Source organism: Piliocolobus tephrosceles, chromosome 14 (assembly GCF_002776525.5).
Source record: "Piliocolobus tephrosceles isolate RC106 chromosome 14, ASM277652v3, whole genome shotgun sequence".
Taxonomy (NCBI): domain Eukaryota; kingdom Metazoa; phylum Chordata; class Mammalia; order Primates; family Cercopithecidae; genus Piliocolobus; species Piliocolobus tephrosceles.
The window spans coordinates 90,677,458-90,704,526 of NC_045447.1; the positions used below are offsets into that span (position 1 = coordinate 90,677,458).

The 27,069-nt window shown below is 40.8% G+C and overlaps 2 protein-coding genes across 18 annotated transcripts in view; one reads left to right on the forward strand and one right to left on the reverse strand.

The window, feature by feature from the left end:
* The window catches only part of GCNT1 (glucosaminyl (N-acetyl) transferase 1), a 203,491-nt gene extending 176,929 nt beyond the window's left edge, over positions 1 to 26,562 (forward strand). For 11 of the 13 annotated variants that reach the window (XR_002731830.3, XR_002731834.3, XR_002731835.3 and 8 more), the window contains 3 exons: positions 21,657 to 21,749; positions 24,194 to 24,459; positions 25,623 to 26,562. The gene's annotated coding sequence lies outside the window, so the exon portion shown is untranslated. Of the gene's footprint in view, positions 1 to 2,134; positions 2,212 to 4,372; positions 4,472 to 21,656; positions 21,750 to 24,193; positions 24,460 to 25,622 lie in introns of all 13 variants that reach the window. The other 2 variants (XR_002731832.3, XR_002731831.3) reach the window with 2 other exon arrangements.
* PRUNE2 (prune homolog 2 with BCH domain) overlaps positions 1 to 27,069 on the reverse strand; it is a 302,755-nt gene that overhangs the window by 15,340 nt on the left and 260,346 nt on the right. The window contains exons 12-17 of one of the 5 annotated variants that reach the window (XM_023213316.1): positions 24,215 to 24,385; positions 21,457 to 21,465; positions 11,445 to 11,547; positions 10,663 to 10,794; positions 9,451 to 9,537; positions 2,458 to 2,556 (exon numbers count right to left, since the gene is read on the reverse strand). In XM_023213316.1, the coding sequence (XP_023069084.1) occupies positions 2,458 to 2,556; positions 9,451 to 9,537; positions 10,663 to 10,794; positions 11,445 to 11,547; positions 21,457 to 21,465; positions 24,215 to 24,385 (601 nt within the window). Of the gene's footprint in view, positions 1 to 2,457; positions 2,557 to 9,450; positions 9,538 to 10,662; positions 10,795 to 11,444; positions 11,548 to 21,273; positions 21,466 to 24,214; positions 24,389 to 27,069 lie in introns of all 5 variants that reach the window. The other 4 variants (XM_023213315.1, XR_002731829.1, XM_023213314.2 and 1 more) reach the window with 4 other exon arrangements.

A 27,069-nucleotide genomic window follows, 5' to 3' on the forward strand; every position in this document is an offset into this window, starting at 1 on the left:
TGGCAAACTCTATGCTGGGAGGCTTTGAAAGTGCTCTGTGTACCGTTTGCATTCAACCCTCAGGACCATTCCAGGAAGTGCAACTTACTTCCTTACTTTACAGATGCCGAAGCTGAGACTCAAAATATTTTAATTAATTAATCATTTTAATAGATGACTTGAGGTCTCAGAGACATTGAGAGGTTGGAGGGAAGGTTCAAATCTAAGGCTCTAAAGCCCATTCACTTTTCATTCTATTGCCTCTGCCACACCACGGAAGTGTTACTGTGTTTACTTGGAAAGTGGTCAATGCTCAATTCCACTAGAAGGGAGAATGTCCTTGTCATCTTATCGAATGTGAGTACTCCCATACTTCTTCTTCTTCCTTTTTCCTTTTTTTTTTTTTTTCTTGTTTTTGAGACAGGGTCTCACTCTGTCACCCAGGCTTGAGGGCAGTGGTGCGATCTCGGCTCACTGCAATTTCCGCCTCCCAGGCTCAAGCAATCCTCCCACTTTAATCTCCTGAGTAGCTAGGACTACAGGTGCATGCTACCATACCCGGCTAATTTCTGTTTTTTTTTTTTTTCATAGAGACAGGGTCTCACCATGTTGCCCAGGCTGGTCTTGAACTCCTGAACTCAAGCTATCTACCCTCCTTAGACTCCCAAAGTACTAAGATTACAGGTGTGAGGCATCCCTCTCTGCCTCCATCCTTTTTAAATTTAAAGAGTAGAAGTGGGTTTTGAAGATGGAGTACACCTTTTTGAGGCAGCAGCCCAGAGCTATGAGGTGTGCTGGTTGTGGAAACGCTATGAAGCTAATGAGGGTTGAAGCCATCATTAGGATCTTATGAACACTCCGTTTGATTCAGTGAGCCAGCTGACCACTGGAAGCCCAGTCAGTATCCTGTGTTCATGCCCGATATTGCTTATGTAGGAAAACCAAATGCATCTACTTCTGAGCTTTGAATTTTGAAGGATACTCTAAGGGAGGTAAAGGAATCTCCTAGAAAAGAACATGGGAATTTTGGTGCCAGGCTGACTTGAATTTGAATTCCAGTTCCATCTCTTCCCGGTTCCTACTTACACTGTGCCTAAGTAACTTCTTACTAAGTTATCTCCCCTGCATCTGTAAAACAGGGGTTTACTATGGGAGTCAAATAAATGATATAAATAGAGCACCGCTATGCTTGGCATATCATAGACACACATTACATGACAATTCTTTCCTTCCAATTTCTAGGCTGGGCCTTTTTAATTAATTAACTTAATTTTTACAGTGAGAGGACTCTTTCAGAATCCCAAATGAGAGGTACATTTTGCTATCCGTTTTATGGAGGAAGATGAATGACACTTGTCTGTTTTCTTTGAGCTAATGGTTAAATCCCTCTCCACTCAAATGAAATAAAAAAGGCTAACGATTCAGATACAGTGGACCAAAAGAAAAAAAATGACACACAGAAAACAACCGTTCTTTGCAACAATGTACCAGATACAAGTGTTCATTCTCCCATATCCCTGTTTTACAATCCCAGCTCCAAGTATTCATTTTGTTAAATTTTATCCTAATTTTTGTAGCATCATCCTGAGACCTTCAGTACCCATGCAGGATGCTGACGCTGATACTGCATTACCCTCTACTGAGCAAGAAAACCATTCCTCACCACCTCACCCACCACTGGGCAAATGCCCTCTACTTAATCATGACAAACAGAAAAGGTTTAGAAGAAACAGAGAGTTATTCCTTTTTATTTTCCTAGGGTTATGCAGATAAATTACTTTGTATAAGACAATAAAGAAATCCAAGCTATACTAAGACCATCTTGTGTCTGTGCAGAGTAGGAGACACAAGAAACTGATATACTGTTAACCAGTAGAGACAGTATACCAGTTAACCAGTGTAACTATTACTTTTTCCAAAGTGGTAGTAAAGTTCAAGGTAAAAATGAACAATAATCAAATAACCCCAGGAAAATATTATGTGAAAGAGGATCTGAAAGAACACAACAATTATCTATAGAGTATAGGAAAAAATTATATTTATTGGAGGATATTTAATATTGTTTTAAAAATAACGCCATTTCCCCTCTGTTCCAGAACTGACCTCTTTACCAACCCACTTCTCCAAACATACACCTTTTTTTTTTTTGATACAGGGTCTCACTCCCATTGCCCAGGCTGGAGTACAGTGGCACCATCACGGCTCACTACGGCCTTCACTTCCCAGGCTCAGGTGATCATCCTATCTCAGCCTCCTGAATAGCTGGACTACAGGCAAATGCCACCATGCCTGGCTAATTTTTGTATTTTTAGTAGGAATGGGGTTTTGCTATGTTGTCCAGGCTGATGGCAAACTCCTGGGCTCAACTGATTCTTCCACTTGGCCTCCCAGAGTGCTAGGATTACAGGTATGAGCCACCACACCCAGCCTCAAACTAGTACTATTTCTTAAGAAATCTCTGAAACCGTCAGGACTTACTTGATGATGCTCTCTGGAATGTGGATGCAATCCATTGGGATCAGCCCACTGAGTTCTGATAAGCTATTGACATATTTAATTTTACTGCTGAATTTTGAACTAAAAAAAAAAGAAAAAATGTGTATCATTAGTCACTACCTTATCCATCCCAAGACTACTGCCTTTTCTTGAAAATCCTGATACACTTAACATCTTGCCCCAGCACTCTTACTAAGAAAAGAGGCTCACATTATTTCATGAGTTACAATGTGCCAGGCACTGTTTTGTTGGTGGTGGTGGTGGTGTTTTGTTTTGTTTTGTTTTTTAAATTGCCATGTAAAAATGTTTAACACGATGTTCTGAAATATGTATACATTGTGGAATGGCTAAACTGAGCTAACTGACATATGTATTACTTCACATGCTTTTTTTTGATACTGAAAATCTACTCACTTAGCAATTTTCTAGGATGCAACACATTGTTACTAGCTATGGTCACCATATTGTTCAATAGGGCTCTGGAACGTATGCCTCCTAACCAAAATTTTGTGGTCTTTGACCAACATCTCCTCACTCCCAACCCCCAGCTTCTGGTAACCACCATTCCACTCTCCACTTCTGTAAGCTCAACTTTTTTAGATGCTACATGTAAATGAGATCGTGCAGTATTTGGCCAAATGCTGTTTTAAGTGGTTTACACATACGAATGCATGTATTTCTTATTACAGCCTAGTGAGGTAGACACTATTATTATCCGCTTTTCAAAGATAAGGAAACAGATACAGAGCAGTTAAGTGTTTGCCCAAGGTCTCACCATTAGTAAATGGCAGAGCCTGTACTGATCTGAGCGGTCTGACTTTGGCATTCACACTCTTGCCCATACATTGTGTGGCCTCCCAGTGTTTCCTGCTACTCTGAATAATCACTGCTTTATGCCTCGTTTGTCTCTGTTTGTTTGTTTGTAACAAACAAAAATCTTATCATTAGTTCTTTCAGAATCTAGCAAGTTTGATGATACTAAAAAAATATGTAAACTCATTTTTTTAAAATTTGTTTTATTTTTTAAAATGTTGTGGTTTTTAAAGTTTTAGGTTGAACATTTATTCTAGATGAACCAACATTCAAATATATGTTCCAATAATTGGATTTAAATTACTAACAGCTTTCATCTAAATGTGTTCGTTTTAGATATGTGTAAATGCACAGAGAACAACTTGGAAGGATACCAAGGAAACCGATAAAGGAGTTTGCCTCTGGGGAAGGGGATTAGGAAGAGGAATTGGTAATTGTTAAAGGAAGAACTTGGTCTTATCTGTAATGATAGGATGCATTTCTCAAGAGTGCATTTTCTTATTACTTGTGTAATGGCAAACTAATTTAAAAAGTGTATCATTCCACTGGAAAGAGAACTCGATCAAGGGTCTAATGTTCTTGAATGGTTTCAAATGAAAAGGTTTCTCTAGTCTACTGGGATCTTGCTGAGCTGTGTACCATCTGTACTGCCTTGTGTTCAACTACTGTGCATTCTAGTAAGAAGCTTTTTTCAGGTGTTTCTTCTATCCATCTATCTTTAACACTTTACTTGAAATTTTGGCCCTGGGTCCAAGAGACCTGTGAACAACCGTCCTCTCCATACAGTAGCTTCTGTCCCTCCTGATAGGTCTTGGGTCAACACACATTACCAGTGATATGCTATATTAAGTCTTTTTCTTCCTGTGGAGTTGTTGAGCAAAATAAGGTTTTGATAAAAGACTGAGCGGGTGACTGAGAGGGAGAAGAAGTCATGCAAATGGAAAACCTCCAGCTCCAGTGTTAATATTCACTGGAATTTTACAGTTCTCTGAACATGCCATGTTCTCTCTTTATTGATGTATTTGTATCTGGCGTTTTGTCTACCTGTTTCCTCAACCTGGATTGCTCTTCTCCCTAATTTCAGCTGGCCAATCCTACTAGTCCTTCAAAACTCACCTCGAGGGAAGGTCTCCTTCTGCAAAGCCTCTCTTGAAGCAGATTATCAGCTTTCGCTCTCTACCAGGTATACCCCCAAACTCACCCTCACCTTGAGCCATCACCTCCTCAAAGTGCAATTGTATGCTGTATTGTAACTGTTCACTTGTCTGCCCATGTCTGCTTAAGGCTCTGTGCTCCTTAAGGACAGCAATTGAGCTTTGTTATTTCCCAATCCAGTGCTTGGCACGGACAAATTACTCATTTTTTTTTCCTAACTTTTATTTTAGTTTCAGGGGTACATGTGCAGGTTTTTACATGGGTAAACTGCATGTCACAGTGGTTTGATGTACAGATTATTTTGTCACCTAGTTAATGAGCATAGTAGCTGACAGGTAGTTTTTTGATCCTCACTCTCCTCCACCCTCCACCCTCTAGTAGTCCCTGGTGTCTGGAGTGTACTCAATGTACAGTTCCCACTTATAAAAGTGAGAACATGCGGTATTTGGTTTTCTTAGGATAACCCATGATAATGACCTCCAGCTCCATCCATGTTTTTGCAAAGGAAGTGATTTAGTTCTTTTTTATGGCTGCTATATAGTGTATATGTTCTGCATTTGCTTTATCCAATCCATTGTTAATGGGCATCGAGGTGGATTCCATGTCTTTGCTATTGTGAATAGTGTTGCGATGAACACACGTGTGCATGTGTCTTTATGGTAGAATGATTTATATTCCTTTGGGTATTTACCCAGTAATGGTACTGGCAGGTTGAATGGTAGTTCTGTTTTAAGTTCTTTGAGAAATCTCCAAACTGCCAATAACTCATTGTTTAAAATGAACTTGCCATATACCTCTATCATAGATGCTACCCTTTAGTAGAGAGAAGACCTGTCATACATCTTAGTGGTCTCTTCTTTCAGATCTACAAGTTGCTAACATTGAAGTAAATTGATTCAAAGGAGGATCTTTAGAGGCGTTCCTACATGATGAAACTGTAGAATACAATTATTCAGTACTTGATGTAGGTTTTCTTTAGAACTGGGCAGACAATTGGTTTCAAAGACTGAGCCTACCATTTATAGGCTGTGCCACCCTAGACCTGAGGTTGGTAAATGATAGCTTGTGGCTGAAGTCAGCTTGCTGTCAGTTTTTTATTATTTTTTTTAGAGGCTAGGACTCACTCTGTCACCCAGGCTGGAGTGCAGTGGCATGATCATAGCTCACTATAGCCTTGAACTCCTGGGCTCAGATGATCCTCCTGTCTCCGCCCCTGGAGTAGCTAGGACTATAGGCACATGATACAGTGCCTAGCTAAATTTAAAAAAAAAAAAAAATTCCAGAGACAGGGTCTCCCTATGTTGCCCAGGCTGATCTTGAACTCCTTGCCTCAAGCAGTCCTCTTGCTTCAGCTTCCTGAGTAGCTGGAATTACAGGCATAAGCCTGTCTGTTTTTTATAGCCCCTGAGTAAAGAATGATTTCTATGTTTTTTTAAGTAGTTAAAAAAATGTAAAAATAAAAATATTTTATGATGTTTGCCGGGCGCAGTGGCTCACACCTGTAATCCCAGCACTTTGGGATGCCGAGGCAGGCAGATCACTTGAGGTCAGGAGTTCAAGACCAGCCTGGCCAACATGGCGAAACCCCGTCTCTACTAAAAATACAAAAATTAGCCAGGTGTGGTGGTGCATGCCTGTATTCCCAGCTACTTGGGAGGCGGAGGCAGGAGAATTGCTTGAACCCAGGAGGCAGAGGCTGCAGTGAGCCAAGATCATGCCACTGCACTCCAGCCTGGGCAACAGAATGAGACTCCCTCTCAACAAAAAGAGAATATTTTACGATGTAAAAATCATAGGAAATTCAATTTCGGTTTTCATAAATGAAGTCTCATCAGAGGCCAGACATGGTGGCTCATGCCTGTAACCCCAGCACTTTGGGAGGCCAAGGTGGGAAGATCACCTGATCTCAGGAGTTCAAGACCAGCCTGGGAAACATGGCAAACCCTGTCTCTGCCAAAACCACAAAAACTTAGCCAAGTGTGGTGGTACATATCTGTGGTCCAGCTACTTGGGAGGCTTCGGTGGGAGAATCGCTTGAGCACGGGGAGGCAGAGGTTGCGGTGAGCCAAGATCGCACCACAGCACCCCAGCCTGGGCAACAGAGTGAGACTGTCTCAAAAAAAAAAGTTTCATCAGAACACAGCCACTTACTTGTTTGCATGTGTCCTATGGCTGCTTTTACTCTATAATGGCAGAGTTGAGTAGTTGTGACTGAAACCATAGGGCCAGTGAAGCCTAAACTATTTACTAGTTGAATCTTTATAAACAATGTTTGCTGGTTCCTGCTTTAGACAATTTATGTGACCTCCCTGAACCTCAGCAGTTTTTCCTATACAATGGAAATAGTAAACAGAATCTGCTTCAGGCTGGGCGTGGTGGCTCATGCCTGTAATCTCAGCACTTTGGGCCAAGGTAGGCATATTGCTTGAGCCTAGGAGTTTGAGATCAGCTTGGACAACACAATGAGACCCCGTCTCTACAAAAAAATAAAAAAGTTTAGCTGAGTGTGGTGGCATACACCTATAGTCCCAGCTACTCGGGAGGCTGAGGTGGGAGGATTGCTTAATCCCAGGAGTCTGAGGCTGCAGTGAGCCATGATCATGCCACTGTACTCCAGCCTGGGTGACTGAAGGAGACCGTGTCTCAAAACAAAAAACAAACAAAAAAGTATCTACTTCGGAGGACTGTCATTAGGTTAAATGAGGTAATGCAAATAAGCACTCAACAAATTAAGCCATTATTAGTCATAATTTACCACAACACTATTGCTATAATTTCATTATTACTGTTGTTGTTATCTTGAAACTCTCTTCCATAAGTAGTGTTGAATTATAATAATTTTTAATATCCTTAGAGTAACAAATGTTTTCTTATTGTTAAACCACATTTGGCTTAAGGCTTTCCCTGTAGTTTGAGTTCCTAGGTAGCTAACTGCAACCTAACATGGTATGTAAATAAAATTCCAACCTAACTTATGAGTATATTTTTGCAAAGACTAGCTGAGTCTCAGCCAATCAAAGCAGCTGAGCTTCAGCAATCACAGGTTGCCAAATGATCAGACCATGACCACATAAGGCAAATGCTTCATCACACTCTACCCAAATAAGATAACTGCTGAGCTGTACCCAATCAAGCTATTTCTATACATCACCTTGCTTTTCTCTGGACAAATACTGTCTGCCCACTTTGCTGGGTGGAGCTCTCTGAACCTCTCCTGGTTCTAAGTGATGCTGGGTTCATAAATCATTTTTTGCTCTAATAAACTGATTGATTTGTCTAAAGTTTATCTTTTAACATTACTTAATCAAGAAAAAACCTTTGTTTGATTAAGTGCTGAATTATTAAGCAAACTTTGATGAATCAGTAATTATGCTAATGTTTACCTTTCTACCCGTTAAACTTTTTGAGCTTACCAGCATACATGGATTCCTACTCCCTAGTTAAAGCATTTCCTGAAATTAATTAAAGTAAGTGGCTCTTTGTATACCTTAAATAGGTCTAAATTTTTTTGTTTGTTTGTTTTTTGGAGGCACAGCCTCACTCTGTTGTCCACGCTGGAGTGCAGTGGTGTGATCTTGCCTCACTGCAACCTCCACCTCCCAGATGCAAGCGATTCTCCTGCCTCAGCCTTCCTAGTAGCTGGCACTACAGGCACGCCACCACCATGCCTGGCTAATTTTTTGTGTTTTTAGTAGAGATGGGGTTTCACATGTTGGCCAGGCTGGTCTCAAACTCCTGACCTCAAGTGATCTGCCCACCTAGGCCTCCCAAAGTGCTGGGATTACAGGTGTGGGCTACCCTGCTTGGCTGGTCATAATATTTTTAAAAGCAATTTAACATAGTATGGTAAACAGCTAACCTTTGCCAGAGGGAAACTAGGATGAATCCTGCTACTCAGTTGAAGATTAATTGAAATTTTCCCATCTTAAAGTTATTAATGAATTTCTTCTAAAAATTCTGATAACTTTGTGTCTTCAGTGATTTCTTCTTGTGTATAATGAAGACAGTAACAGTATATCATGTGATTGTTTAGATTCAGTTAACCATTTTAACAATTCTTGATTTTCAGGTACCTTTTTCAGCATTAGCAATTGGAAGTGGGGAATAAGAATAATAAATAAATAAAAGTAAATACTGAACATGAAAGGTTGGATCTGGAAGCTAAAGTAAAATCTATACACACACAAAAAAAGATTTTAAAGTTTATTTTTTTCCCCAGAAGCAAAGTTATCAGAAGTTTTAACAGAAATTCATTAATAACTTTAAGATGGGAAAATTTCAATTAATCTAATCTGTACCCTGATGGTGGGCAAGATTTTATTCTGTTTTTAAAGCTGTCTAGAAAATAAATACTATTCCTTTCATTTAACTATTTGAAGTCTTACTATATTAAGAACTATATCTTACTTTATTTTGCATCACCAAGATATAAGGTTATACAGAACCTAACATAAAATAAGTAACAAATATTCACTGAACTGAAACCAAGACTCATGGGTGATCAAAACACAGCTCTCAAAATGGCTGCCCAGACTCTATATAACTTTGGTAGTTATACGAACTTTGCGTAGGTCTGTTCAGAAGAAATGGCACAATTGAGACATGATATGGCTTCTGTTTCTGCCATGATTCATCTTTATTTTCCATCGTCATATTAAGAGTAATATGTACCTTTCTATTCTCTACATAATAACATATCACTTTAAATGTATTATCTATTCCCCTTTCTAATGTGTTTGAAAATCCCACCACTTCATCTTCCATGTTTATAGCAAGCAATTTAGAGGTCATGTTTTATAATGATCTGGGGGAAATATTCATAATGAAAGCATTTTCTCTCTTAATTAGGGATGCTTGATGAATAGTCCAAAGCACCTTTCTAGGAAAGACAGAGACAAATATATTTCCCTGGGTACTCTTAGTTTATGAATTCTTGTTTTTAGGACAATAAGCACATATTTTAAAAAAACTAGTAGTACTTTTATTTTATGACAATATTAACTATACCTTATAAAAGGTCGTGTCACAGCAAGGATTGTTCTGATGAACCAAGATGGATGAACAATGATGAATGATTTCAAATTCTTCCTCAACCTATTTTGAAAAAAGAAAAAATACATTACTCTTCATCCATTTTCAATGGGAATTAAAGCATAAAACATATTCCTAAATAAGAATATATATAATTTAAGTCTGGCATGGTGGCTCATGCCTGTAATTCCAGCACTTTGGGAGGCCAAGGCAGGCGGATCACCTGAGGTCAGGAGTTCGAGATCAGCCTGGCCAACATGTTGAAACCCCCCCTCTACTAAAAATAAAAATAAAAACTTCCTGTAATCCCAGCACTTTGGGAGGCCGAGACGGGTGGATCACGGGGTCAGGAGATCGAGACCATCCTGGCTAACACGGTGAAACCCCGTCTCTACTAAAAAATACAAAAAACTAGCTGGGCGAGGTGGCGGGCACCTGTAGTCCCAGCTACTCGGGAGGCTGAGGCAGGAGAACGGTGTAAACCCGGGAGGCGGAGCTTGCAGTGAGCTGAGATCAGGCCACTGCACTCCAGCTCCGGCGACAGAGCGAGACTCCATCTCAAAAAAAAAAAAAAAAAAAAAAAAAAAAAAATTAGCTGGGCATGGTGGTTCCCGCCTGTAAGTCCTTGCTACTCAGCGGGCTTAGACAGGAGAATCGCTTGAACCCGGAAGTCAGAGGTTGCCATGATCCAAGATCATGCCACTGTACTCCAGCCTAGCTGACACTAGTGAGACTCCAACAACAACAACAAAAATGTGTGTGTGTGTGTGTATATATATATATATATATATATATAATTTTAGGGAGTTCTATGCAAGTTACTATTGCCTGGTAGGAAGATATAGAATGGCCATGATTAATTACGAGAATGCTTTTTGAGATGTAATTTGAAACTTGTATGATTCAAACCTCATTTTCTCATAGAACTAAATGTAAAATAGAATGGTTATGTTCTTAGGGTGCATGAATCTATAACCAACATGGTGTATTTTTGTTTATTCTCGCCAGCATTACCTTTACTATTTCGGAAGGAAAACATGCTTAATAGCAACTTAGACAATTTATTTGATCTTATGGAGACTTGGTTTCTTCTTGTGTATAATGAAGATAATAACAGTATACCATGTGGTTGTTTAGCCTTCAGTTTACCAAAATCAAAATAGTGATTAAATAACAGAGTGCACATACCGTCTGTCAATCATCTGGTAGCATTTCTTCATCCAGCCTAGCCCTGGCATCTTCCGTCTTGGTGTTGCACCATTCAAGTACACAATCATATAGTCTTCAGCTACCATCAACTCTAAAGTACTTATTACATATCTGATCACAGGAAGGAAAAGAAATGTTTTCAGTTCCCACATAAAATATTTCATCCTATTGACACCATAATTACATAACATTAATTATGTAAGTACAGGGTGTATGAAATTTAAGAATGGTTGCGCGTATTACCTCTTTACCTTGGGAAGAATACAGTTACCTAAGAGTATTCCTCTGAGAGTATTACTCATTTATCGGTATGACTATCTTTTAAATGTAGGTACTCTAGAAAAATGTATGGGTTAGAAAGAATCCTGACTTTCAAAACTGTCAACAATGTTATCAAATACTAAGGGTAACTCAGGTTAAATAAGGGCAGATATTAATGAAGTCAGGTTATAGTCAGTCTTAGCTGACTAAGAACACGTTATGAAGGAACAAAAATAATACTTTGCCCAAAGGAAATATTACAGAATTTTAAAATGCAAGCAAAATTCTGTTCATTTTGTTTTCAGTCTAGTCTACCCACAAAAGAACTCCTTTAAAGGTTTTAGCCCCTTGAGCAACATTCCTTGACAGAAACCTTACTGATGTTTCATTGAAGGCTTAGAATATTCTACATCATCTATTTTCTTTAACTAAGGATGATCTATCTGCCATTACATGCCACAGACATTAACTCAAAGCACTTTGTCACAAGTATCACTCACAGGAAAAGATTTTCCATGACATAGTGGTAATCCGCCCGACTGCTGTCTGGCAGAAAACAGGCGGCAAACACAATGATGGCATTTAGACCGTCCCCATAGTATCCTGGGGGACAAACAAAAAGACATTTGTAACCAATTGAAAGCTCTTAACAAGTTAATATCTGACCTAATGGATAAATCTGAAGCCTGGCAAGTGTGTCTTTGTGGGTATATTATTAGCAGCATGAAATGGGGCTTATGTTGACTATAGGTCTGTAGGTATATACACATACAGTTATCTTTCAGTGGTTAACATCTATGTTTTATAGAGTGTTAAATATATAGCGCAATTAGATTTGCATATGTAGGCTATTCATATATTACGGATGATTATATGTGTTGTACATAGTTGTGAAGAGGGTGTGTAAATATTCAACATAACAAAAAATGAGCGGGGGCAAGACTGACATGAATGTCTGATTTATATAATACTAATATGTAAGTACTTATACAGTACTTCTTTCTTCTGATGGCTAAGAAAGAGATTCTGTTTGATCCTCTTTAGTTCTGTTTAGTGTTAGACACTGCTCAATTTAAAGGGAGAATTTAGCCACTGAAGTGCAATATAATCTCTCATTCACACACTCCAGTGACCAAATACTAGCGAGTAGACAAGTAAAACACCTTTATTTTGATTTCAAGGCCTGCAGTGCCCCTGGGATCAACAGACAGTACAAAAACCCATGGGAAGTTCTAGCCAGGCCTTGTTCTGTGCAATATTTTACTGTCATCTAATCACCAGTGGGTATATAGAGTTCTCAAAAAACTGACACATTGGGCTCTGGGAGGACTAGACCAGGCTTAAGGGTATGTCCTGTCCTCCTACTCAAAGGTTGGAGAAAATCTCTGTTTAATGATTCTACAGTCCAGAGCTATATGACACAACAAACCCATAACTGGGTATATTATTTTTGGGTATATCTTCCCCCATCTTTTTTGCACTAGAGTCACACTCTCTTTGTAGAGAACATCTTACTAAACTGCTTTTCAAGAGTTAACTAACTCCATCCAGATCTATATACAGCCAGGTTGGGTACTGTGGCTCACACCTGTAATCCCAGCATTTTGGGAGGCTGAGGTAGGCAGATCACTTGAGGCCAGAAGTTCGAGACCAGCCTGGACAGCATGGTGAAACCTCGTCCCCACTAAAAATACAAAAATTAGCCAGGCATGGTGGCGCTGTAATCCTAGCTATTTGGGAGGTTGAGGCAGGAGAATTGCTTAAGCCCAGCAGGTGGAAGTTGCAGTGAGCCAAGATTGCGCCACTGCCCTCCAGCCTGGGTGACAGAGTGAGATTCTGTCTCAAAAAATCAAACAACAAAAAAATCTATATATAGCCAATATTTTACTGCCACATAATCACTCAGTGAGTATTTAGAGTTCTGAGAAACTCACACGTTAAGTTCTGTTAAGGGGCTAGGTTCTGAATTCTATGAAGAAGAAGAAAACTTCCTCTCATAAGAGGAGGAAAACTACAGATGGGACTGGCTAAATTATATTTGAGTCGTACAAAATTCTGTACTTTTGGGAAATCTTGAGAACTGCTTCCTGGAAACATGGGACTGAGGAGTGTAAGTGCTACTTGCAGGAGGTGCTAAGAAAACAGCAGGTGGGAAATGTGGAACGTGTGGCCATTGAAACTCCAGGAGTCAAGGAACATGTAGATACATCTCAGGACACCATTCCTCATCTTTTGAAAGCTCTGGCATAATTTTGAAATTGCCCTGTCTTTTATTTATTTATTTTTTATTTTATTTTTTATTATACTTTAAGTTCTAGGGTACATGTGCATAAGGTGCAGGTTTGTTACATATGTATACTTGTGCCATGTTGGTGTGCTGCACCCATCAACTCGTCAGCACCCATCAACTCGTCATTTACATCAGGTATAACTCCCAATGCAATCCCTCCCCCCTCCCCCCTCCCCATGATAGGCCCCGATGTGTGATGTTCCCCTTCCCGAGTCCAAGTGATCTCATTGTTCAGTTCCCACCTATGAGTGAGAACATGCGGTGTTTGGTTTTCTGTTCTTGTGATAGTTTGCTAAGAATGATGGTTTCCAGCTGCATCCATGTCCCTACAAAGGGCGCAAACTCATCTTTTCTTATGGCTGCATAATATTCCATGGTGTATATGTGCCACATTTTCTTAATCCAGTCTGTCACAGATGGGCATTTGGGTTGATTCCAAGACTTTGCTATTGTGAATAGTGCTGCAATAAACATACGTGTGCATGTGTCTTTATAGCAGCATGATTTATAATCCTTTGGGTATATACCCAGTAGTGGGATGGCTGGGTCATATGGTACATCTAGATCTAGATCCTTGAGGAATCGCCATACTGTTTTCCATAATGGTTGAACTAGTTTACAATCCCACCAACAGTGTAAAAGTGTTCCTATTTCTCCACATCCTCTCCAGCACCTGTTGTTTCCTGACTTTTTCATGATTGCCATTCTAACTGGTGTGAGATGGTATCTCATTGTGGTTTTGATTTGCATTTCTCTGATGGCCAGTGATGATGAGCATTTTTTCATGTGTCTGTTGGCTGTATGAATGTCTTCTTTTGAGAAATGTCTGTTCATATCCTTTGCCCACTTTTTGATGGGGTTGTTTGTTTTTTTCTTGTAAATTTGTTTGAGTTCTTTGTAGATTCTGGATATTAGCCCTTTGTCAGATGAGTAGATTGCAAAAATTTTCTCCCATTCTGTAGGCTGCCTGTTCACTCTGATGGTAGTTTCTTTTGCTGTACAGAAGCTCTTTAGTTAAATCACATCCCATTTGTCAATTTTGGCTTTTGCTGCCATTGCTTTTGGTGTTTTAGACATGAAGTCCTTGCCCATGCCTATGTCCTGAATGGTACCACCTAGGTTTTCTTCTAGGGTTTTTATGGTATTAGGTCTAACATTTAAGTCTCTAATCCATCTTGAATTAATTTTCATATAAGGAGTAAGGAAAGGATCCAGTTTCAGCTTTCTGCTTATGGCTAGCCAATTTTCCCAGCAGCATTTATTAAATAGGGAGTCCTTTCCCCATTTCTTGTTTCTCTCAGGTTTGTCAAAGATCAGATGGCTGTAGATGTGTGGTATTATTTCTGAGGACTCTGTTCTGTTCCATTGGTCTATATCTCTGTTTTGGTACCAGTACCATGCTGTTTTGGTTACGGTAGCCTTGTGGTATAGTTTGATGTCAGGTAGCGTGATGCCTCCAGCTTTGTTCTTTTGACTTAAGATTGTCTTGGCAATGCGGGCTCTTTTTTGGTTCCATATGAACTTTAAAGCCGTTTTTTCCAATTCTGTGAAGAAACTCATTGGTAGCTTGATGGGGATGGCATTGAATCTATAAATAACTTTGGGCAGTATGGCCATTTTCACGATACTGATTCTTCCTATCCGTGAGCATGGTATGTTCTTCCATTTGTTAGTGTCCTCTTTTATTTCATTGAGCAGTGGTTTGTAGTTCTCCTTGAAGAGGTCCTTTACATCCCTTGTAAGTTGGATTCCTAGGTATTTTATTCTCTCTGAAGCAATTGTGAATGGAAGTTCATTCATGATTTGGCTCTCTGTTTGTCTGTTACTGGTGTATAAGAATGCTTGTGATTTTTGCACATTAATTTTGTATCCTGAGACTTTGCTGAAGTTGCTTATCAGCTTAAGGAGATTTTGGGCTGAGACAATGGGGTTTTCTAAATATACAATCATGTCATCTGCAAACAGGGACAATTTGACTTCTTCTTTTCCTAACTGAATACCCTTGATTTCTTTCTCTTGCCTGATTGCCCTAGCCAGAACTTCCAACACTATGTTGAATAGGAGTGGTGAGAGAGGGCATCCCTGTCTTGTGCCAGTTTTCAAAGGGAATTTTTCCACTTTTTGCCCATTCAGTAAGATATTAGCTGTGGGTTTGTCATAAATAGCTCTTATTATTTTGAGGTACGTTCCATCAATACCGAATTTATTGAGCGTTTTTAGCATGAAGAGCTGTTGAATTTTGTCAAAAGCCTTTTCTGCAACTATTGAGATAATCATGTGGTTCTTGTCTTTGGTTCTGTTTATATGCTGGATTACGTTTATTGATTTGAGAATGTTGAACCAGCCTTGCATCCCAGGGATGAAGCCCACTTGATCATGGTGGATAAGCTTTTTGATGTGCTGCTGAATCCGTTTTGCCAGTATTTTATTGAGGATTTTTGCATCAATGCTCATCAGGGATATTGGTCTAAAATTTTCTTTTTTTGTTGTGTCTCTGCCAGGCTTTGGTATCAGGATGATGTTGGCCTCATGAAATGAGTTAGGGAGGATTCCCTCTTTTTCAATTGATTGGAATAGTTTCAGAAGGAATGGTACCAGCTCCTCTTTGTACCTCTGGTAGAATTCAGCTGTGAATCCATCTGGTCCTGGACTTTTTTTTGGTTGGTAGGCTATTAATTATTGCCTCAATTTCAGAGCCTGCTATTGGTCTATTCAGGGATTCAACTTCTTCCTGGTTTAGTCTTGGAAGAGTGTAAGTGTCCAGGAAATTATCCATTTCTTCTAGATTTTCTAGTTGATTTGCGTAGAGGTGTTGATAGTATTCTCTGATGGTAGTTTGTATTTCTGTGGGATTGGTGGTGATATCCCCTTTATCATTTTTAATTGCGTCTATTTGATTCTTCTCTCTTTTCTTCTTTATTAGTCTTGCTAGCGGTCTGTCAATTTTGTTGATCTTTTCAAAAAACCAACTCCTGGATTCATTGATTTTTTGGAGGGGTTTTTGTGTCTCTATCTCCTTCAGTTCTGCTCTGATCTCAGTTATTTCTTGCCTTCTGCTAGCTTTTGAATGTGTTTGCTCTTGCTTCTCCAGTTCTTTTAATTGTGATGTTAGAGTGTCAATTTTAGATCTTTCCAGCTTTCTCTTGTGGGCATTTAGTGCTATAAATTTCCCTCTACACACTGCTTTAAATGTGTCCTAGAGATTCTGGTATGTTGTATCTTTGTTCTCATTGGTTTCAAAGAACATCTTTATTTCTGCCTTCATTTTGTTATGTACCCAGTAGTCATTCAGGAGCAGGTTGTTCAGTTTCCATGTAGTTGAGCAGTTTTGATTGAGTTTCTTAGTCCTGAGTTCTAGTTTGATTGCACTGTGGTCTGAGAGACAGTTTGTTATAATTTCTGTTCTTTTACATTTGCTAAGGAGTGCTTTACTTCCAATTATGTGGTCAATTTTGGAATAAGTGTGATGTGGTGCTGAGAAGAATGTATATTCTGTTGACTTCGGGTGGAGAGTTCTATAGATGTCTATTAGGTCTGCTTGGTGCCGAGATGAGTTCAATTCCTGGATATCCTTGTTAACTTTCTGTCTCGTTGATCTGTCTAATGTTGACAGTGGAGTGTTGAAGTCTCCCATTATTATTTTATGGGAGTCTAAGTTTCTTTGTAAGTCTCTAAGGACTTGCTTTATGAATTTGGGTGCTCCTGTATTGGGTGCATATATATTTAGGATAGTTAGCTCTTCCTGTTGAATTGATCCCTTTACCATTATGTAATGGCCTTCTTTGTCTCTTTTGATCTTTTTATCAGAGAGTAGGATTGCAACCCCTGCTTTTTTTTGTTCTCCATTTGCTTGGTAGATCTTCCTCCATCCCTTTATTTTGAGCCTATGTATGTCTCTGCATGTGAGATGGGTCTCCTGAAGACAGCAGACTGATGGGTCTTGACTCTTTATCCAGTTTGCCAGTCTGTGTCTTTTAATTGGAGCATTTAGTCCATTAACATTTAAGGTTAATATTGTTATGTGTGAACTTGATCCTGCCATTATGATATTAACTGGTTATTTTGCTCATTAGTTGATGCAGTTTCTTCCTAGCCTCGATGGTCTTTACATTTTGGCATGTTTTTGCAATGGCTGGTACCAGTTGTTCCTTTCCATGTTTAGGGCTTCCTTCAGGGTCTCTTGTAAGGCAGGCCTGGTGGTGACAAAATCTCTAAGCATTTGCTTATCTGTAAAGGATTTTATTTCTCCTTAACTGATGAAACTTAGTTTGGCTGGACACGAAATTCTGGGTTTAAAATTCTTTTCTTTAAGAATGTTGAATATTGCCCCCCACTCTCTTCTGGCTTGTAGAGTTTCTGCTGAGAGGTCTGCTGTTAGTCTGATGGGCTTCCCTTTGTGGGTAACCCGACCTTTCTCTCTGGCTGCCCTTAAGATTTTTTTCCTTCATTTCAACTTTGGTGAATCTGGCAATTATGTGTCTTGGAGTTGCTCTTCTCCAGGAGTATCTTTGTGGTGTTCTCTGTATTTCCTGAATTTGAATGTTGGCCTGCCCTACTAGGTTGGGGAAGTTCTCCTGGATGATATCCTGAAGAGTGTTTTCCAACTTGGTTCCATTTTCCCCCTCACTTTCAGGCACCCCAATCAGACGTAGATTTGGTCTTTTGACATAATCCCATACTTCTTGCAGGCTTTGTTCATTTCTTTTTCTTCTTTTTTCTTTTGGTTTCTCTTCTCGCTTCATTTCATTCATTTTATCCTCAATCGCTGATACTCTTTCTTCCAGTTGATCAAGTCGGTTACTGAAGCTTGTGGATTTGTCACGTATTTCTCGTGTCATGGTTTTCATCTCTGTCATTTCATTTATGACCTTCTCTGCATTAATTATTCTAGCTATCAATTCTTCCACTCTTTTTTCAAGATTTTTAGTTTCTTTGCACTGGGTACGTAATTCCTCCTTTAGCTCTGAGCAGTTTGATGGACTGAAGCCTTCTTCTCTCATCTCGTCAAAGTCATTCTCTGACCAGCTTTGATCCGTTGCTGGCGATGAGCTGCGCTCCTTTGCAGGGGGAGATGCGCTCTTATTTTTTGAATTTCCAGATTTTCTGCCCTGCTTCTTCCCCATCTTTGTGGTTTTATCTGCTTCTGGTCTTCGATGATGGTGACGTACTGATGGGGTTTTGGTATAGGTGTTCTTCCTGTTTGATAGTTTTCCTTCTAATAGTCAGGACTCTCAGCTGTAGGTCTGTTGGAGATTGCTTGAGGTCCACTCCAGACCCTGTTTGCCTGGGTATCAGCAGCAGAGGTTGCAGAAGATACAATATTGCTGAACAGCGAGTGTACCTGTCTGATTCTTACTTTGGAAGCTTCCTCTCAGGGGTGTACTCCACCCTGCGAGGTGTGGGGTGTCAGACTGCCCCTAGTGGGGGATGTCTCCCAGTTAGGCTACTCAGGGGTCAGGGACCCACTTGAGCAGGCAGTCTGTCCGTTCTCAGATCTCAACCTCCGTGTTGGGAGATCCACTGCTCTCTTCAAAGCTGTCAGACAGAGTCCTTTGGGTCTGCACTGGCCTCTGCTGCTTCCCCTGTTGTTTTTTCAGCTGTGCCCTGTCCCCAGAGGTGGAGTCTACAGAGACAGGCAGGTTTCCTTGAGCTGCTGTGAGCTCCACCCAGTTCCAGCTTCCCAGCGGCTTTGTTTACCTACTTAAGCCTCAGGGATGGCGGGCGCCCCTCCCCCAGCCTCACGCTGCCTTGCGGTTAGATTGCCGCAGACTGCTGTGTTAGCAAGGAGGGAGGCTCCGTGGCCGTGGGACCCTCCCAGCCAGGTGTGGGTATAGTCCCCTGGTGTGCCCGTTTCCTTAAAGCACAGTATTGGGGTGGGAATTACCCGATTTTTCAGGTGTTGTGTGTCTCAGTTCGCCTGGCTAGGAAAAGGGATTCCCTTCCCCCTTGTGCTTCCCAGGTGAGGCAATGCCTCGCCCTGCTTCAGCTCTCGCTGGTCGGGCTGCAGCAGCTGACCGGCACCGATTGTCCGGCACTCCCCAGTGAGATGACCCCAGTACCTCCGTTGAAAATGCAGAAATCACCGGTCTTCTGTGTCGCTCGCGCCGGGAGTTGGAGACTGGAGCTGTTCCTATTCGGCCATCTTGCTCCACCCTTGCCCTGTCTTTTAAGCAAGCTTTACATTCCCACGGTTTCTCTGAAACTCACAGCAGGTGTCAGTCAGAACCCCAGAGGTAACTATATGGAATGTCATGCGTCTTTCACACTTAATGTGTGAATTTTTATTTTTTAGTATCCCTGTCTAAACGATTGCAGTTGAGGTCATATAGTTCTGGACTATAGAATCATTAAAGGGATTTTCTTCAAGCTTTGAGTAGGAGGACAGGACATATGCTTAAGCCTGGTCCAGTCCTCCCAGAACCCAATGTGTTAGTTTTTTCAAAACTCTAAATACTCACTGGTGATTACATGGCAGTAAAAAATTAATGGCTGTATATAGATTTGGATGGAGTTAATTAACTCTTGAAAAAGCAGTTTAATAAGATATTTTCTACAAAGAGAGTGTGACTCTACTGCAAAAAAAGATGGGGGAAGAGACCAATACTAACTAAAAATATACCCAATTATGGGTTTGTGTGTATTACTAATTTGAGGTAGTTGTATGCAGTATTTATACTACAAATGATGATACGGTATTGTTGAACACAGTATTTATACTACAGATCTTAGAAGATGCTACCTATGTAAGTATTCAACTGATGCAACACACGTTTGTGAGAGAGTAATGTAGTAGCTTCTCTCTGGATTTTTTTGCTTTAGTTCCATCTTTTCCAATATGCAGGTATTTATCAACTACTTTTTAGAATGCAATATGAAGGAAAATGGCAGGAGGAGACATATCTTAATACAAAAATTGCTTGTTACCACAATTTCATTTCTGAAGACGCATAACTAAATGGAAATCCACAAAGGATATGGTGGCTTAGCTATACTAATCCTCACACTGCACAGATAAGCAATTCATCCTCAGCATGATGAAAAGACAGAAGTTCATTAAAAGAGACAACAGACATAATGAATCCAACTTAAAAGCAAGTAAGAAAGCATCCTTTCAAAAGCATCTTTCTAAATGTAGCAATCTGGCTCCAGAGTGTTACAGTAATTTCAAGATCATGACTGCTCAGTTACTTTGATTTCTTTCTCAGTTACTTTGATTTCATGAACTTCTAAGAAATTTTTTTTTTTGAAAGGGAAAGATTGAGGTTTATAAACAGTACTTCAGACGTCATTTTAAATGGCAGTTCAGCTCACTGTGTAAATGCTATCTGCCCTTGGAATGCTGCAGCATCATGTTCATCCAAGTTTATTTAACTAAAGGAATACTATGGGATCAACTTACTACTTCATGACCGCTGTCTAAGTAAGAAATGTCTCAATATAAAAAGTACAGAAATTTATAAAGGAAAATGAAAATTTATGAATGAAAATGTGTTCTTTTGGATAGAGGATCTTTAAGAAGGGAAGAAGAGGCAAAAAGAGAAGGAAGAAAGTAGAAGGAGAGGGGATAACTGAAGGAAGGAAATAAAAGAAAAAGATTTCCACATGAAAGTTTTCCTCCAAAATCAAGAGCCAGTGCCATTGGCAGGCTTGGGAGATATTTCAGATAATACTGTAATTTTTCTATAGCTGCTTCCTGCTAAAAAAATTTAAATTTAAATTTAAAAAATCAGATAATACTATAATTGCAGGCAAAGGGCAATAATTAGAATGCATAGGATCATTCACTTTTTGCCCCTCCCAGATACCTTGAAGGGGTCAGCTAACCCCTCAATTTCTATTCTCAGATATGCAACTTACTCAAGTAAAGTTTTCTGGCAACAGCATAATTCAGTTGAAGTCTGTTTTTAAAAACATTTCTTTCATTAGACTCTCTTCTCAAGAAAGGTGAGGTGAATTCAGGGTGTATGTGCTGGGTGGGGTGCATGAGCAACCCCCCAGGAGTCTCCTGAGACCCTCTGAAGCAAGGGCGCAAACCTTACCTGGGTGACACAGACAGGCATGAAAGGGATGTAACACAAGTTTGCTGGCCAGCAAATGGAATGGAGACAGAAGGAAAGATGTCACAGTCGCAACCAAAACATACACACACACACACCAGCCAGCAACTCTTCTCCTCATTCTTTTCAGGGTCATTTGTCCAGCAAGACTGCAGAGAAGGTTACCTGAATCTCCTATAATGAAATAAGAGAAGTAAAAAAAAAAAAAGAATCCTTGTTAAAATTACTTGGTGTTATTGTTCTCCATTATTTAAATGGGTTTCTCTGCTCCAAGTTAAAAAAAAAGCCAGTTCTAGCCTCAGAGGGACCCCATACTGTTGGCTGAGCAAAACTATCCAAACCCCTCTTTGCTTTGATTTATGCAGATGGCACGGATATTGCTGTTGGCGCATAGGATGTGAACAGTGGTGTTGAGATCACCCTCATTGGACTGATGATGCCATTGAAACCCAGAGATGGTAAGTAATATACCAAGGTTACAGACTAGCAAGTGGCAGAGATGGGTACTGAGCCTCATTCTTCTACATTGTGTGCAGGGCCTCTGGCAATAGCTCATATCAAGGTCACCAAAGCTAAAGACTGAATTATTTATTCAAATACTGCCATCATGCACCAGTATTTTCAACAGGTGGGACACTTGGCAGGGCCTGGCTTTGAGGCTAACTTCTGCAGCTCTTTTGATCGCCCCCACCTTACAGTTTTTGGCACAGAGCACTGTGCAGCTGGCACTTCTCTATTGGCCCAAACGACAAAACCTCCTCACAGCAAAATACCAAGCACCAAATAAGATTCATGTTTACTGTAAAGTGATTGCTGCTTTTTAAACGCTCATCAGAAGCCAGAAGGACAAACTCAGTAGGTTGGTAAGTAAGGAGCTTTCTCATCATTATGGTTTAATGATGTAAACTCCTAATGTGGAAGACAAAGCTTTGGCAAATTCAGAAGTAACATCTGGAGCATCTTTACCTACAGAGCACAAAGCTGTTCAGGATGCAGGAAAAGGTGATATCTCTCTCTAAAGTTCCGGATGGGTGCAGCCAGAGGCACACTTCATGCAGGCCAGTGCCTGGAGAGGGCTGAGGCAGGGCTGGGGAGAGGGGAGGTGGCCTTCTCTTCAGAACAAGCAGGACAGTCACACAGACAAACACTGAGCTTGCAACACAGAATGGAGAAGAGCAAATGGCAAAGGGAGGAGGTGGCAGGGACGGAGAGCACAGCAAACCAGGTTAGCCCTGAGGGCTCCGGTGAATTGTTATAAGACTGTGGCAGGCAGAAGCAGTGGCTTTTTCCAACCATCAGTGCACTGATGATAACCATTCTCTCCTGATTCGGACAACAGGCTGAGGGGCTTGACCACACCACCCAGCCCACCTAAAGAACAAGCAGGCGAGTCTACTGGAATATTAGCAGATAACTAGCCCTAGAAGAGCAGCAGGACCACGAGCTGCCTTTCAACACAGGGACTCTGCATTTAGGAGCTGCTGTTTATAGGGGCTTATCACTGGGTGGCTTTGATTTGACAGACATTTTTATTTTTCAAAAAGTATTAAAAAATGCAGGCTTTCTTTTGTTTTTATTTTCAAAAAGAAAACAAACCAAAAATATCTGATGGGTGGTGCAAAGGTGATGTGACCTGGGAAGATGGGGAAGACTGAGTGTTCCTCCTATGGTTTTCACATAAAACCAAAAGGGTTGACTCTACAGCCAGCTGTGTGTCACTTTCAGCAAGACTGGGCCAACTCTCATTCTGAAGGGCTATGGGCATGATTTCCCTTAGAGGAAACTGCTCCTGACAGAGGAAGCAGCTCTCAGGGGGTCATATTTCCATTTCAGGTCAAACAGTAAGGCAAGAAAAAGAAAGGCCAGGACCAGGGGCAGGAACTGGTGTTCACCTTTGCTACAGTGGTCAGGTTCCCTGGGTGGTCCTGATACTTATGTAGGGGTAGCAATGTATGGGATGGAAGGTGAAAAATCTGCTGGCAGAGAAAGGTTTGATTGAAATAACAAATCAGCCTTCTGCTTATTATAATAGAAAACAAAAGCAGTGTTTTGAGGCAGTGCTAAGACTCTTATTTCCCTGCCCTCATTAAGGAAGAGAGAACTGAGAGAGCAACAACTGCCTCGTCAGCTCACACTCTTTCTGGAACAGCTGGGTGGTTACAGTGGCGCCTGAGGACTTGGGAAAGGAAGGCATGCAGCAGAAGAATCAAAATGCTGTCGATGTTTTCTGAAGTTGACAATGTTAAATGTGTTGCTTCCGCTCATCTGACATTTTGTGAATCCCAAATTAATCAAGGCCACATATGCTCCAGGAGCCCTCAAGAAAGTGCTGGAAATACAAACACACTTTTCTCTCTCCCTTGTCTCTCACCAAACAGGTGGAGGCTTTGACTGGGCTTGGCTGTTGTCAGGCCTAGATTTAATGTAGTGTCTAGAAAGGCAAACTTCAGTTAGGGGAAACAATTACCAGGCTAAGTCTAAAAAAAAATCCCCAAAGCTTCTGAAGAGGATTCAAAAGACCATCTTGTAATGAGAAGCACCTCGGGGGTAATGTTAGGACACAGGCCACGGTGTCACATCTTCTGTTCAGTTCAACCGTACAATGGACTGATAAGAATGACAGACAGACATTTAACTTAGACCACTATGACTTTCAATACATTGGCACAGAACATGATCGCTATCAGATATGTAGCATGAAAAGCCCGTTTTATATGGGAAAGTTGTCTTTGCCTAGTAGGATTTTAAATATTTATTGAATTTAATATGAGGAAATATACTTAGCTCTATAGTTCCCTGAATATGGGCTCTAGAATAGGGTCTTTGAGATGTCGTGTTCCAGAGAACTCTAGACTCACTTTCTGATTTTAAATAAAATGGCTGCCCCTTCCCCATTTCCCAGATTCACGCAGAGCTCGACTACCTCCGTGAGAAATGACTCTCCTGTAGGGCTCGATGACCTTCATGTCAATGCGCTGCTCTTGTTCTCCAATCACCACTGTCCTCCACAGTCGGTTGTCCTCCCGTTCCTCTTCGGCCGTATATTCTGGAATAGACTCTGACTCTTGGCCAGAATCTTTGTTGGCTGTGGGATCTTCTGGAAACAAAGCACAGAGCAGGGCTGAAGGAGCCAGACCTCCATAGTGCAGGCAGCTAAACAGCCAGATGGTAAGCTTTAAAATACTTTTTTAAATGAACACAGAGTACTTCGACGGGCAGCTTTTGTTTTGTTTCATCCTGCAGAATCAACCTGATCAAAGTCCTTGTTTTGTACAGCCTTTACCGAGCTTAGCAATATCCTGACCATATAAAGTACACTCAATAAAGTCTTTTTTTATTAACTGAACAACCACATCCATTGCTAAGGTCATGCTGAGGGTGAGACTAGGTGCAAAGCTTGAGCTGTCTTGCATGGGTAGTGGTCCAAGGTGTGCACAAGCCAGGACCAACTCATCCTTGATCAAGGTAAAGATTGCAGGTCATGTCTAATGGGGTGAAAGTCTTTGTTACTAGACTCAGAAAATCTTGCGGTTTTGGGGTCACATCTCTTCAGTGCTTAGAGTCTTTTGGGGTCCTCAACTTGGAATCGTGATGATATTACAAGCCAAGACTCCTACTCTAAGACTCTCACAACTGGGCTGAGCCCCCTATTGGTAGCATATCTGGACATAACTTTGATATTACTTTCTATGTACTATTTCAAAATGCGCCACACAAAGACTTTATAGTAAGCGAGAAACAAAGAACTGTGTAGACCAGAAATGCTCAAAGACCCCCAAATGCACAAGACTCCCAAATTGATGGGTGCATAAGACAATAAAAAAGCCTACTGAGCGTTCTCTGGGAAGAAATTTACTCTTGTGCATCAAAAAAAAAAAAAAAAAAAAAAAGTAACCATTTTTTTAAAAAAAGACTAAGCAGCAATTGTTTCCATTTTTACTAGAAGTATTAGTAGAGCTTAATGATGGTTATTCTTTGTATGTTTAAGTAATCTAAAAGAAAAGATTATTTATAACCTTCACAATAATTTCAAGACATTATCATTGTTATTTTTCCATTCCTGGAAAAGCACCGTTGAATTTACACTGCATTTCACTTCTTTCTATGGCACTTTGACGACAACAACAGCACTATTGTATTAAGTATTGACCTTGTACCAGGTACTAATTGATATTAAAATGGTCATTATACGAATGCAAAAACTGACTCTGAAGTGATTTGCCTCAGATCACAGTTACTAAACAAATATAGTCAAAACCTTTCCCTTTTTCAACCCTTCTGATCTATCGCATTGTACCCTGAATGTGTGACTCTCCTTATTTATTTTACAGAGACTGTGAGTCCCTTGGGCAAAGAAACTGTGCCTTGAATCACCTTTAATATTCACTTCCACCAACCCGCTCCCTACTTAGCTTACAAACTTACTCAGAACACTCAAAAAAAATCAGGAAGGTGAGTGAGTAAATGAAGAAAAACTTGGATAATTTCCTGGAAATGGAGGTAATCTGTAAGGGAGCCACCACACCACCATTATGTTCTGGAAGAATTTGCAATTATACCTTCAAAATTGTCTAATTACCAATGACTTAGATAGCAAAATGAAGTTTGGTTGGGAAGCAATCCTAGCCTTTTTTGCCAACACCAACAGCTACCACCACCTACAGAGCCTTGGGTCACTCTGGCTTCCACTGTGTTCCCACCAGCATGCGGCAGTTTATCAAGGATAGAGATGATAAACCACTGGCTTCAGGTCAAGTGTCGTGTCCCTTGTGCAAATCCACCCATCTCTTTGGAATCCCTTCCTGCTTCGTCCTTCCTACATGGGGTAGATCCCTGGGATGCTAATCATCTTAGCTCCCTTCCTGGAACTCAATTTCCCGTCTGGTCTCTACTCCCTCAGAACTCTGGATTCTGAAGCAGGTTTGTATTCTGATGCTCTTGTACACATCCCCCTTTCCCTCCAGTGAACTTTCCATCCACCAGATACTCTTCATCCTGTTTGGTACCCTCTGACCTGCTCTAGCTTTACCCTGGTCATCTCTGTGGGGTTAAGATAGGGTTGTTTTGTTTCATTTTCCGCAAATTTTATTAAAATCCCCTTACGTAAAACATTTTTGATTGCGTGTGGTGGCTTAAGTCTGAAATCCTAGCACTCGGAAGGCCAAGGCTGGTGGATCACTTGAGCTCAGGGGTTCGAGACCAGTCCTGGGCAACATGCAGAAACCCAGTCTCTACAAAAAATACAAAAATTAGCTGGATATGTTGGCATGTGCCTGTAGTCCCAGCTACTTGGGAGGTTGAGGTGGGAAGATCACGTGAGTCCAGGAGGTCGAGGCTGCAGTGAGCTATGATGGCACCACTGCACTCCAGTCTGGGTGACAGAGTGAGACCCTGTCTCAAAAAAAACTAACTAAATAAATAAAAATCAATGTAGGCTGGGCACCATGGCTCACGCCTGTAATCCCAGCACTTTTTGGGAGGCCGGGGCGGGCAGATCATGAGGTCAGGAGATCGAGACCATCCTGGCTAACGCAGTGAAACCCCGTCTCTACTGAAAATACAAAAAAGTAGCCAGGCGTGGTGGGCGCCTGTAGTCCCAGCTACTCGGGAGGCTGAGGCAGGAGAATGGCATGAACCTGGGAGGTGGAGCTTGCAGTGAGCCTGAAAGAGATCAGGCACATTCCTCAGCCCCAGGCTCAACACAAACACTATATATCTCTCAATTTCCTGGGCCCAGTACAAACACCATATAGCTCTCAATTTCCTGGGCCCAGTAAT